Raw genomic sequence first — 13,430 nt, forward strand, 5'->3', positions numbered from 1 at the left:
CCCTCTGGAAAATCAGAAAGTCAAGGTAACCACTGGGTTATGCTGTTCTTTGAGTGCCTCCTCATTAAGCATTACTTATGCTTATTGGAACTGAAACACCTGAATGGTTTATTACAGTGTCTCTTAGGGAAAGAGAATTTCTGGAATGCCTTTTTCTTAATTAATTTTTGGATAAAATGCSCTACCCAGACTGAATTAACATGAGAAAAACAACTCATACATATTCATTAGTTTGTATTTAAGAGTCTTTGATWGTATTTTCTTAGTGTAAGCACGCTGATGGTTTGCTTTTGGAACATCAAGGCAGCTTGATAACAAATCTGTGAGTAATTTTGTTGCATTACATTGTTCACCATATACACTACTSTTTGTTGGGTTTTTTAAACAATATCACTTTTTTCTTTTTCAATTTATTTATCTTATCGTTTTTATAAGATTTACTTGTTTCCAGTGCTAGTTTTGTGTCTAGTAACTTATTCTAATAAAACAACCCAAACACATTYCAAATCCAAGCAATACAACTGTGTTTCATTTTAATTGTGGAGTCATTTTGATTTGTATTTATGAATGTATTTATTGTTTTTGCAGTCATTGATACAAATTACTATAATGGTGAAATAAAAGTAATCAATCTAAAGATTCAAATTAATCAAGTCCTAACAAATGAATAAAGAAGATCTGTTTTGAAGATATGTTTTATCAATGCATACCAATATCTTAAGGGCAGACTGTCAAGAGGATGGGGCCAGACTCCTTTTAGTGGTGCCCAGTGACTGGGCAAGGGGCACAAATTGAATCACAGAAAATTCTATCTGAATATGTGGTAAAACTCCTTTACTTCGAGGATGACAGAGCACTGGAACAGTCTGCTRAGAGAGTGTGGAGTCTCCTTCTCTGGAGATATTCAAAACCTGTCTGGATGTGATCCTCTGCAACCTGCTCTGGGTGAACCTGCCTTACCAGGGGGTTGGACTGGATGATCTCCAGAGGTCTCTTCCAACTCCAGCCATTCTGTGAAACAACTAAAATGTCCATATAAAAACCAATGTGTGGTTGAGGAAAACGAAATCTTTGATTGCTTCTGAAAGGTTTCATCTGAAAGTTACCAAAACCACTTTGATAAGGAAGAATTTAGTCTTTTGTGTGCTACAGTTTAGATTGACCAAGATTAAAAAAAAAAGGAAAACTGGTTTGTACTGCCTCTATCTGATTTAATATTGTTACTAAGAATTGCTGTCAGGRGTGTCCTTGTTTTATTCACATATGSCATTCTTTTAACATTCTTTTAATAAAGCATTCTTACTTTATTATAGTTTCTGCTGATGCTTCACACATATTTGCTTCTGTTTGCATTTCATTCAGACTGATCTTAGTATTTCTGTTGCAGGTGTCCAGACACAAATCCCTAAATGGCTCAGGAAAGRATCCATTACTTTTTCTTCTATTAAGGTCACAAGTTGAAGTATGCCAAAACCCCTGTAGTTAAATAAACAAGAGCTTTTTCTTTGTCATTGCTGTCTTGGAAGGCCTTTTGGATTTGTCATAGTGATTTTTGAGAGACCATTTGAGAGACCATTAAAATATGCAAACTTTATGTTGCTCTTAATRTTCTCTCTTAAGGGTACAAAGTATGTTCATGTTTGTTTTTAAGGTAACGAGACTAATATAGTTATTACTGAAAATACTGCATCCAGGCAATGGAGGTACAACCTAAAGGGTTTTCACCTGTAAATGGACACATTTTAGTCCCTTAATGGAAGAGCTGAAATCACTATAGATATTTGGCATATGTTTTTGTTGCTGCTTCTGAAGTCAAGAGAAATTGCTGGATTATTGTTAGTTTCTGCTTGTTTCCATGTGGCATAGAGAGATACGAATCATTTTCACCTGCTGACAGTGGATGAGTCAGTACAAGAGAGGAGAAATTACATAAATGTGTCATCCAAGCATTCCCAATCAGGGTGACATGGTAGTTTTTGTAGGAAGGCAAAAGGGAAGAAGTGAGTGAGAAATGTAAAAGTACAGAAGATGAATACAAGTAATACATGTCTTGGTTTGTTGCAATAGATGGGCTGAATGTCTAAAAATTAGGGCATTTGCCTGTTTTATGAAGGGAGGAAAAGGTTTTGCATGCAGCAAACATTGTTCCAAGGTAGTTCATTTGTAGGAGACACTTCATTTTGGATATAAAACATTTGGTTGCACATATGCACAAACTGGTTATTTTATCACTGAACTTTTTAGTTGGAACCTAAAATGTTAGAAAAGGTTGGATCAGGTTTCACAAAGTTTACTTTTTGTTTTAGTTTTATGGCCTTCTTTCATCTGTAAAGGTTATTCCATCAGTTTCACGGGCTATACCTTTTTAAAAAATAAGGATTATAAAGAATTGCAAGARTTCATCCATTGCTTGAGCACAATTGCTTGATCCACATGATCTTCAGAGGTCTCATCCAGCCACAACCGTTTTGTGATTCTGTGATAAACTGACACATTTCTTCAAGCTGTGTAAGCCAGAATGTATCCTGATCTATCCATATTCTTTGTGGAGATGAATAGGTAAACATACGTGTTAACATAAGAATAGTATTTGACAGCTACCTGTCATGTATTGCCAAAAAAGTTTCCAATTAACCACTGTTTTGGAGTGTGGTTTGTCTTTTAACAGAGTAAGTTCTTTGAAAAACACCTTCTTCAAAATACTTTGAGAAGCAGTAATAGAGTTGGAGAATTGGGGATGTAATCACTCTGGTGTTCCAACAAGAGGAGTTTTTCCCATTCATCATGTTCACAGGAACTGTGACTTTTTCAGTTAGTTGTTTTTAATGAATGATTTTATGGCTAAAGCCTAGTTTCTAACCTTTTTTGTCTTCCTGATTTGTTTTTTTCATAAAGAAAGCTGCCAGCTCCTTTCCTGTAACAATTTAGGGAGCGTGGGTGGGGTACACAGAGGCTCTCTACTGGGAAGGATGGCTGGATTCCTGGAAACCTGCTCTGGAGGGAGGTGAGCAAGCAGAGGAGAGCAGCTTATGAGGAGAAGGATTTTGCTAGAGTTRGTTTTGATTCAGTTGTGTACTGATTAATGTTAACAAAAATGTMGGATGAATGTCATACCCAGCTAATGGATTGAGTTCTATGAATTAATTGACAAAGAGCAGTATTTTTTTTTTTTTTGGATGACTGCAAAGCAAATGCATTTCTTTAGATAACTGCCTCTGGTTTCCATGGGGATCTTACTTCTGCTTGTTAAAGGTATTTTTCAGAATCCTTCACATTATTTGAAGTACTGCTAAGAGCTAGTACTTCAGGACTATCTCAGCTCTTGATGCCTGCATCAACACATTGTGTCTGGCAGTGAAATTCAAGGAGGGTACAAACTGGAAGAGGAGCAAAAGTAATTTTGCTGCTCTGAATCAGACTAATGTACTCTGGTAACATTTCATGGTCAAAGAATATTACTGTTTGCAGATGCAGTAAACTTGAACCACAATAAAGGCTAGAAGGACTTCTGGGCAGCATGCTATGGTGGATCATTGTATTTGCTTTCTCAGTGTACTTCTGTGCAACTTAGTGTACTGTGTGGCTGCTTATCTATGATGTTTCTCAAAAAAAAGTAGGGGATGACTAGAAAGAACCATCTTCAATCTCATTCCATAGAGTCGGTATATGGAGATTTATTGAATGTTGATAGTTATGATGATAACAGGATAAAATGAATTCTATTTTACTTTAGCAGGCTTTAAATGTGTTTCTAATGTGAAAAAAGTTGCTTCTCATGTAGTGGTTACCTTTAATAGTTTGTATTTCTCTTTTTTACTTGGAGAAATGKTGAAAGGCACAGACAAGCTCCTTATGGGGAGCAGCTGAGGTCACTTGGTTTGTTCAGCTTGGAGGAGAGAAGGTGGAGGGGTGACCTCATTGCAGTCTACACCTTCCTCAAGGGGGGCAGCAGAATTGCTGATCTCCTCTCTCTGGTGACCAGCAGTGGGACACGAGGAAGCGCGATCAAGCTGCGTCAAGGGAAGCTCAGATGGGACATTAGGAAGAGGTTCTTCACTGAGAGGCTGATTGGTCACTGGAAAAGGCTCCCCAGAGAAGTGGTCACAGCTCCATGCCTGACAGGGTTCAGGGAGTATCYGGATGATGTTCTTAGTCATAGGGTTTAGTTGTAGGCAGTCTTGTGAGAAGCAGGGATCAGTGAACTCAYTCGGCTCCTTCCAACTTCACCGATTCTACTCTAAGCTTGATGTTCATGACCTACTCAGTCTGTGTACTGAGAAGATTGTCAAATAATGTCAGGTGTTATAAGGGTGTTATATAGATACAGTTCATTCTCTGAGAACACCAAAGATCYGCTTTTCCTTTCTGTGTTAGTGGGGAGACTTGGCAAGCAGTATGGGATATGCTTTGTGGCATGTGATTGTTTATAAATGACACTCATGTCCCTGGCAGTATTGACTTACAGGAAATTGCAATATGCTGCATCTTCCAGCTGCTTGTTCACTCCAACTTTTCCTGGATGCCTCCYAGGTGCAAACCCCTTAGGAAGTCTGAATCCAAGGTTATGTAGCTGTAGACCAGTTATACCAGTTATCCAGCAGAAACCCTTCTGAAACTAACCTGTGGTGGAACCTGACAGCTTTGCCCACTTTGCAACAGCTTAGTATAGTTGTAACCAAAGGAGAATAAATTTTTCTCAGGTTCATCAGGGAATGACTAATACATGGAGAGTGGAAAAGAGCCTCTAGACATTATGAAGAGTTTCAGAGCACAATTGGTATTCACAGCATAATTTCTTGCTGATTTGCCTTGTTGCCTGGAACAGTGTTATCCTCTTCCATGCAAAGAAGTTGCTGGGGAAAAGTGAGGAACAATGAAAATYTTTACGATTTTGTTCCAAAGCTTCTTACATTTGCCATGCAAAGTTTCTGRTATAATTTTTCCTCTGCTTTGGGAAGCATGAAGGGAAATACTTGATTTGAAGGCATCAGCAGAAGGATCTACCAGACTATACCAAAGCTGATYTGGTTCATTAGAGCAGCTTGTTAATATATCAATTACTTATATTTACAAGAATTTTTCCCTGAGGCATGTTCCCTGACTAATTTTCAGTGTCCCAAGTGGACACTATCCTTTTTTGCCTTTCARGCTCTGACTTTGTCTATTCAAAGAGTTCTTCCTTGCCTTTGAACCAATACTTTTTTTACACTTCATTCTTCCCATTTAGGATCAGTCAGAACCAGAGCTAATTTCATTTTCTTGTGATTCTCTAATGTATAAATGACAATGTGAAATAATTTGTAGAAGTAATTCAACAGCTGAGAATATTGAGTCTTGAATGGAACTCCTCTGCTAGACCCTGAAGAGTAGCTCAGTAGTTCTCTAGAGGCTTCTGATATTAATGAAAACACTTTTGATCTTTTAGTTTTCCATTCTTCATTTTTATTAATTCAAATAGAGATTAAACTTGCTTGTGAAGTAAGGTTATAAAATCAATGCAATTGAAATTAGATGAAAGATCTGAATTAATTTAAAACAAAGAAACAAAAACACAYAAAAAAGGCCTGTTTTCTCCCCTCTCCAGGGTATTGTAAAAKATATTATTACTGTTAGGAGTACTTTCTAATAGCTGGAGAGTTGGAGATATTTTTGAAAGCAAGTGGTTTGATTGACTGAATATGTCCTAGCAACTTAGAAAGCTTTAAATATAACTGATTGAATACTGCCTGAGGAATACATTGTCTAGCCCAAGGCATCTGCCAAAACCAGGTGATGATTCCTTCCTTTAAAATGCATCAGCTAGTAGAGATGTAACTCAATATTTTGTCACAATCAAAAAGGAATTTGCATAAGACACATGACACAGTATATAGAGGAACTGAATCCCAAATGACAYTCAAATACTGCAGACCAAAATAGGTGGTCTGTGAGGTAGATTTTTAAGTTTAATATTACATGTTTCTATTGAAACAGAGTGCTGTTTTATCAAGAAGCAGAACTAGACTTTTTGGTAGTTCTTGGTACTTGACTCTTGGTATGCACATTGGCCATGTGAACAAGAATATCATCTTGCTGGCATTTTATGTGGATAGCCATAACTCCACTTGGCACTTAGAAGCTTGGGGGTTTTTATTGGTTTGGAGGAAAAATCAAGGCAAAGAATGATAGCGTCAACAGAGAGAAGTGTTGGGGGACTGCAGCTGCTTTTTCATATCTCAATCAGCAGCTAAAGATGCTGTTTTCTCTCATTATGTCTATTTGTAGGTAACCTACATAAATGCTAACAAATCTGCCACATAAATCAATTACACTTCAAGTCAAAAGAACTTCTGGTAAGTGTCACAAAAAGTGGAGTATCAACAACATATGGCTGTTGATATGGTCTGCAGTAAGAACAATTTAACTTTGCTTGAAGGTGGGAAGCTACACTCTACTTTGCATGTTGTCCAGCTGCAGAGGATAAATGGAGTTGTCTTGTCAAGTGTTTGTATGCTGCTAACTATGCTTTGACGGATCTGGTGGTACTGCACAGTGTGTCTCCAGGAGAAATAAAATAAAGAACAATAATGTTTGTGGAGTCAGGGTTGGAAAGCTGGGACCAGGTTATGATGTTGAGTATGTGTGCCCCACTCAGCTGTGCTGGTAGAGATCCTGCCTCCATAGATGACAGGGCTGAAGTGCTTAATCTAGACAGGCTGAAGAAGTTGGTGTCGTTTGGCCGGGAGAAGAAAAGGCTCCAGGAAGACCACATTGCAGCCTTCCAGTACTTCAAGGAGGCTACAAGAAAGCTGGAGAGGGACTTTCAGAAGRGTGTTTATTGATAGGACAAGGGGAAATGGCTTTAAGCTGAAAGAGGACAGGTTTAGATTAGATATAAGAAAGAAATTCTTAACTGTGAGAATGGTGAGGCACAGGCACAGGTTGCCCAGAGAAGTTGTGGATGCCYCATCCCTGGATGTTTTCAAGGSCAGTTTAAATGGGACTTTGAGCAACCTGGTCTGGTGGAAGATGTCCCTGCCCATTGCAGGGGGGTTGGAATGAGGTGATRTTTGAGGTCCCTTCCAACCCAAGCTATTCTATGATTCTATGACCTTTCTAAAGACACCTTGTTAAAGGAAAGAGAAAATCCTGTGAGTTTTATGGTATCTTTATATGCATTAGAAAGGGTCCATGCTGTAAGAACAGATCACTTAATTTGCTTTGTAAATTTAATTGTGCTCTTGCTGTATGAGATAGAATCATAGGGAAATTTGTGATAGTGAAGTTGTGGCTGTCATATGATATTTCTTTTGGAGATTGGGATGGAATAAGATGCAATGATCAGGGAAAAGTACTGTACATATTTAGTACAGAGCTAAATATGTTTGGTTTTTTTTCTGTACATATGCTTCACTGCCGTCTATCCATCCTATTTGAAACAAGTGTGTAGGGCCTGAATATCCAAAACAGTGGGTGACATCCTGTGTATATTCCTGCGAAGTTACATGCATCAAGTCCTTTTTCTTTTTTCTGTTCTGCTTGTCCCATTTGTTTCGTTACATGTTATGTACATAGAGAATCTCTTGGGTGAGGGGGGAAAGACAGATTTTTTCTGGCTATGGCTTTACGCAGGCCTGTCTTTGCCATTGAAGTGGTCAGCAAAACCAAGCAAGCTGCTGTGATCCATTTACAAACAGATCAAAACTACATACATTTATATTTTAATTATATTTGTATTTACTTAGTGTAGTTTTATCTTTAAAAAAGAATTCTGCACTATTTATTAAAATAGGAGCACTTTAGCCAGTTTCTGTATTTGAATACTCAGGATGGACCATTTAATACAGGAACCAACATAAGTATTTAAAAATATGGTAGGCATATTTTTATGGCATTTGCCTCTGAAATCCCTGAATTAATTCATTACCAGAAGCTGGGAGGGGAGAGCTAGGGTGTAATTGTTTTGAGCCTTCTGATTTATGAAGCCATTAGCCATTACAGAATTCCTAGTTTGAGCAGTATGATGATTCAAATCAGTGCTGCCTGGCAAACTCCAAACAATTATTTTTTATTTGCAGTAATGGGGAACATTCAAATCTGTTAAGATCATTGTTATTGGGGGTTGGGGATAGTTGTTTGTTTGTCTGTTTTCCTTTTTTCATGCTTCCTGTCTCTGCTTGCAGGTAACATCATGGTGCTGTGGTCAACTTGCAGAACATCGCTGCTTAAATCTGTAACAAACCGATTCATTATGAATTTGGCCTGCTCGGGGATCTGTGCCAGCCTAGTCTGTGTGCCTTTTGACATTGCTCTTAGTGCCAGTCCACACTGCTGCTGGTGGCTCTATACGATGCTCTTCTGCAGAATTGCCAAGTTTCTGCAYAAAGTCTTCTGCTCAGTGGTCATCCTTAGTTTCCCAGCCATTGCTCTTGACAGGTAATGGGGAAAATTTGCCATAATCCCGGATTTTCCTTTCTTCTTTCTCTCTTTGTCTTGATGAATGTGGTATCACACAGTCTGTAATGCACACCAGTGTTGCCACTGGAACAGAATTATCATTTGTATTTCCCCAAGAAAGMATGTGATCTGCCTTACAAAAAGCACAAACTCCTACCACTTACAGTGATACGTGTGAAAAGTTCTGTCTGTCATGAAAACTCTGTGAGCGTGAAAGTCCACAGCAGTAGTCCAGTAGTAAGCAGACAATGAATCAAAGGTCTGAAATTTGAAGTGCATGTCTGAGATGCATTTTTTTTAAAAAATGCACACAGAATGTTCAGTGTTCAGTATGCCTTTGCTCAGGGCCTTGCCAACTACAGCTTGTGCAAAGCAAAACACCTTTGTGTACTTCCAGTAGATGTATACATGTAATTTGTAACCAACAGCTTTTTCCAAATATCCAGCAAACAATCTGTTATAAAGGAACTTCTAAAACAATGAGTCTGGCCTTTGAATGTGACATGTGCCTCCATCATGTCCTTTGAAATTTTGAGTTGTGTGCAATGTACTGTCTAGTGTACAGCTAAGTAAATGGTGAAATCTTCAAAATAATATTCATGTGCCTCAGCCAAAGTGACATACTGACAGAAATTTTCACCACCAAAAATGTGATCTTGACATTTAAATTAACAGTTGTTTTCTACAACAGATGTGCAAAGGCAGACCTTTGGGGTTTCGTTTGGGTTTTTGGTTGTTGTGTTTATTTTTTTCTTTTGGTTTTAATTTTTGTTTTGTTTTGTTTTATTTCCTTTTTCTTTTTTTTTTTTTTCCCTTTCATAAAATGGTAGTCAGATGGCAGTCCAGTTAGGGATTTGGAGTGTTATGCCCAGGCAGCTCCTGAGAGGTTTCTCATAATTGATGTGCTCATTAAAATCATTATAATCTTTTTCTTTTTCTTTTTGACAGATACTACTCTGTTTTATATCCTCTGGAAAGAAAAATAACTGATGCAAAATCCCGAGACCTKGTTATCTATATTTGGGCCCATGCAATAGTGGCCAGCATTCCTGTATTTGCTGTGACCAATGTGTCTGATATTTATGCCATGTCCACTTGCTCTGAATCTTGGAGTTACTCCCTTGGCCACCTGATATATGTCATCATYTATAATATCACCACTGTGATTGTACCAGTGGCTGTGGTATTTCTCTTTATGATTCTTATTCGCAGAGCACTGAGCGCCAGCCAGAAGAAAAAAGTCATCATAGCTGCATTAAGGACCCCTCAGAACACAGTTTCTATCCCATATGCCTCGCAGCGTGAAGCTGAGCTCCATGTCATGCTGCTTTCTATGGTTATGATATTTATTTTCTGCAGTGTCCCCTATGTGACGTTGGTGATTTACCGTACCATACTCAATATTTCAGATATTTCAGTCTTCTTGCTCCTCACTGCTATTTGGTTGCCCAAGGTGTCTTTGCTGGCCAACCCTTTGTTATTTTTAACTGTTAACAAATCTGTACGGAAGTGCTTAGTGGGGACAATAGTACAGCTGCACCGCAGGTTTAGCAGGAGAAACATTGTCAGCTCCGGTGGTATTGCAGATGACAACCTGGAGCCCAGTGTCCATTCAGGAAGCCAGCTTCTGGAGATGTTTCATATTGGGCAACAACAAATCTTCAAGCCAACGGAAGATGAAGAGAACGARACCAAATCCATTGGCTCTGGTGACTTTCAACAGAAAGAAATTCCTACTGTCAATTTAGAGCTAGGACAGACTTTGGTTCACAGGTTTATTCCACAGACGATTGCAGACTCTGCAGCTCAGGTGGCCCCAGCTGTGCCCACAGAAGCTGATGCAGTAAATGACAAGTATTCCATGCAGTTTGGTTTTGGTCCCTTTGAGCTGCCTCCACAGTGGCTCTCAGAGAACCGAAACAATAAGAAGCGACTCCTGCCTCCTCTGGGGAATACCCCTGAAGAGCTAATCCAGACAAAACTGCCTAAGTGTAAAGCAGAAAGAAAAGTCAGCAGAAACAATAAAGTCAGTATCTTTCCCAAGGTGGATTCTTAGTAAAAGCAGGAGCTTTAAGTGACAGAAGAAGGTCACTTTCTATTACATGTGTGATCCTATGGATCTTTATTATGTTGAAATTTGTTACAGCCTGATTTTTTTGCCAAATACAATTTAAATGAACAAAACATATACATAAGTGTTCCTTATTGATATGAAATACTTCATGAAAATAATACCGAAAGATGGAAATTCATAGTTTTATTTCTRAAATCCTTACAATGATACCTGATTAACTTCCAAAAGTACATATGGTTTTGGGAACTCTTTTTTATGGCTGAATTATGGAAATACAGCAGTCAGTTTTCAGGGAAACTTCATGCTGTATTTAAATGGACAAAGTATCGTAATTGCCTATGGAGAGCAGAAGACATGCAACATGGGTAAGTCCTACTCTCCTGCAAACAAACACAGCAAGATTTCATTAATGAAGATGGACTATTAAGTGCATTTGTTTTCTGTTAAGCGCATTTTTAAAATTTGATTAGTGTTAAAACTTGCTGGATTTTTTTGCACAAATTAGCTAGCAAGCATCTGCCAAACATCTTAAGTTTTTTAAAATCCAAACCATGTTTTTTGGCTTAAAACATCCACAAAGTGAAGACTACCCCAATCATCATGTGTGTTAAACCTGAGAAAGACCTCTTTTTATAAAGATCCCGTATACTTGTAGTTTTAAGTAAAAACTGGATTGGARACCATGCAGGACAAATCCTGACTCCAGTTAACAAATATATATATGCTAAGAATCCTGTGATACAGGGCATAAATAAATGTCCTTAAAGTGTAATGTATGCATTGTGTAAATAACTAAAGGGTAAGCCTTGAAATAAAACTTAGCTGCTGGTGCACTCTGCTGTTTTCTTATGGGAAAGCTAGCAAATAAAAGAAATGGATGTGAAATGCTAGTAGCCTTTCTCTCTGAGTATGACAGTCTCAGTTTTTGAGTCTGTCTCTCACACAGAGAGACTCAGAGACAGRGATTCCAAGTGTTTCAGTGACAACTGAATTGTTTGGTGAAGAAGCTGGTGACAGACCTCAAAAGGCAAAAGTTTATTAATGCTGTTTTTCTATATGGCCAGAGGTGGAGAGGTTTTCCTTCTATCCTCACAGATACAGACACCAGCCATCCTGCTCCACTTGGCTCCCAGAGTAAGCCACCCAGTGTATGAACACAAGACTTTCAAATCTGGTGCCCAATTCCTGAGTGAGTCAGAGTCATGCCATCCTTGGTATCAGCACAGCAGCCTTTCTGTGACACTTCAGGCATTGTGCTGCAGCTTGCCTCCCTGCATAATCACACACATACTGTCTCATTTATACTGAACGTGAACTTTAATTAAACTGTATCTGTCTGTTAGGTGGCCTAAAACTACTGCAGCCTTGCCATTTTAATCCTCACTCACTTGCAAGTAGTCTTTCATCTGCTCTCACTGTTGTCTCTGTGGGTAGTTTCTTAAAAGGAGTCTCATAAACTTGTTTACTCTGTGTGGTTTTCCTGTATTTCAGCCCTTTGCTGCATGCCAAACCTTTATCTGTGGTTACTGTCTGTTTATGAAAGTAGTTTGCTTTAAAGCATACTTTAAAAGGGATAAGGTGAAGGATCTTGACAAATTCACAGTAACTTATTAAATCCAACCATTTAATCTTAAAAGTGAGAAAAAATTCTGCTAGAGCAGAATGTACCTTTTCTTCTATTGACATGTTTGAAGAAAGTCACCAGCTGCTGATGGCTCCACAGTGGTGGATTTCTACAAGTCATTAAAAACAAATGTTTTAATAAAAGTGTATTTAAAGAAAAGTGTATAAATYAGTGTGTAAAATATATTTTTCTCCATTTCCTCTTTGGTTTCAGTGCACTTCATTTCTTGGTAGTTCAAGAGCTTGTCAGCTAGGGAGTGAGGAACAGTCTTTAAGGGGTCCAGGTGTGTGGTGGGAGCTTGAGCTGCCCTTCCAAGATACAGAGATGAGAAGACAGACATGGCTTGCCTGAAATCAGACAAGATTGCCTGGAATCAGAAAGATTCCAGAAAAAATGGGTCCTTTTGTGGCAGAGGTGGAGAAGTACCACAGCATGCATTTTTTTAAAGTGTCAAGTTATTTAATGGAGTGTTTGTTTTTSCAAAGTTAGTGAAAGAACAGATGCCACTGAGAAAATCTTGAAAACCTGGAAGTCGAAGTAGGARTTGTAGTTTCCTTATGAATTTTGGTTAAGTTTAACATTTATGTTTCACTTACATACAGATAGATATTGTTCAAAATCTCTGTGATTACTTAAGGTGGATAAATGTTTACTCAGATCTGAACTCCTTTGAGGAAAGCAAACTTAGTTTTGACCTTTTCAACTCTTTTGTTGAATGAAATACCAATGATAAATTTAAAGAATTAAATTGTATATGATTTCATGTTATCCTATCTGGAAAGCAAAGGGTTTGTGATGGGTTTTTACTGTTGACACAAAAATACCACTTTCTTTCAAAAATACATGTAAAAACTTGATTGTAATTTTTTTTAGCATATTGTATGCAAAGACATTGAAACCCTTCACCAAGGAATTAATTACGGTGGTTTTCRATAACTCAAGAATTAGCTGAGAATGTTTTTAGTCCTTCTTTCAGCACTTTATCCATGTGAATGTTTAAAAGCAGTGGAAAAAATTCACAAAAGCACATATTTTTATAGAAAAAATAGTCTGCATAAAATAGTCTGCATAAAATTCACAAACCAGTCTTTGCTAGAATTGCCATCAGAAAACAGTAATTCAGGAAACTCTTTGCAAGTGACAGTAGYAGCTGTGAGTCATGACTGCTGTCTCTTGGATTGTTCATGTGATTCGACTGGGCAAAATGTTTTCCAGTGTCCAACATGGAAAAAAAAATCAAGTCATGCTATCACATGAAAGGTAAGCAGAAGTGAGTTTTGGGTTGGTTTTTTTCTT

The 13,430-nt window shown here is 38.0% G+C and overlaps 1 protein-coding gene across 1 annotated transcript in view; it reads left to right on the plus strand.

The window, feature by feature from the left end:
* The window catches only part of GPR176 (G protein-coupled receptor 176), a 28,632-nt gene extending 16,315 nt beyond the window's left edge, over nt 1-12,317 (plus strand). Inside the window, exons 2-3 of the mRNA XM_057375100.1 lie at nt 8,163-8,415; nt 9,385-12,317. Coding sequence (XP_057231083.1) covers nt 8,163-8,415; nt 9,385-10,492 — 1,361 coding nt within the window. The 3' untranslated portion in view covers nt 10,493-12,317. The remainder of the gene's footprint in view (nt 1-8,162; nt 8,416-9,384) is intronic.
* Nucleotides 12,318-13,430: the final 1,113 nt, after the last annotated feature.

The sequence above is a fragment of the Malurus melanocephalus genome, unplaced genomic scaffold (genome assembly GCF_030028575.1).
Source record: "Malurus melanocephalus ecotype Western Australia unplaced genomic scaffold, MMel_1.1 scaffold_238, whole genome shotgun sequence".
Classification (NCBI taxonomy): domain Eukaryota; kingdom Metazoa; phylum Chordata; class Aves; order Passeriformes; family Maluridae; genus Malurus; species Malurus melanocephalus.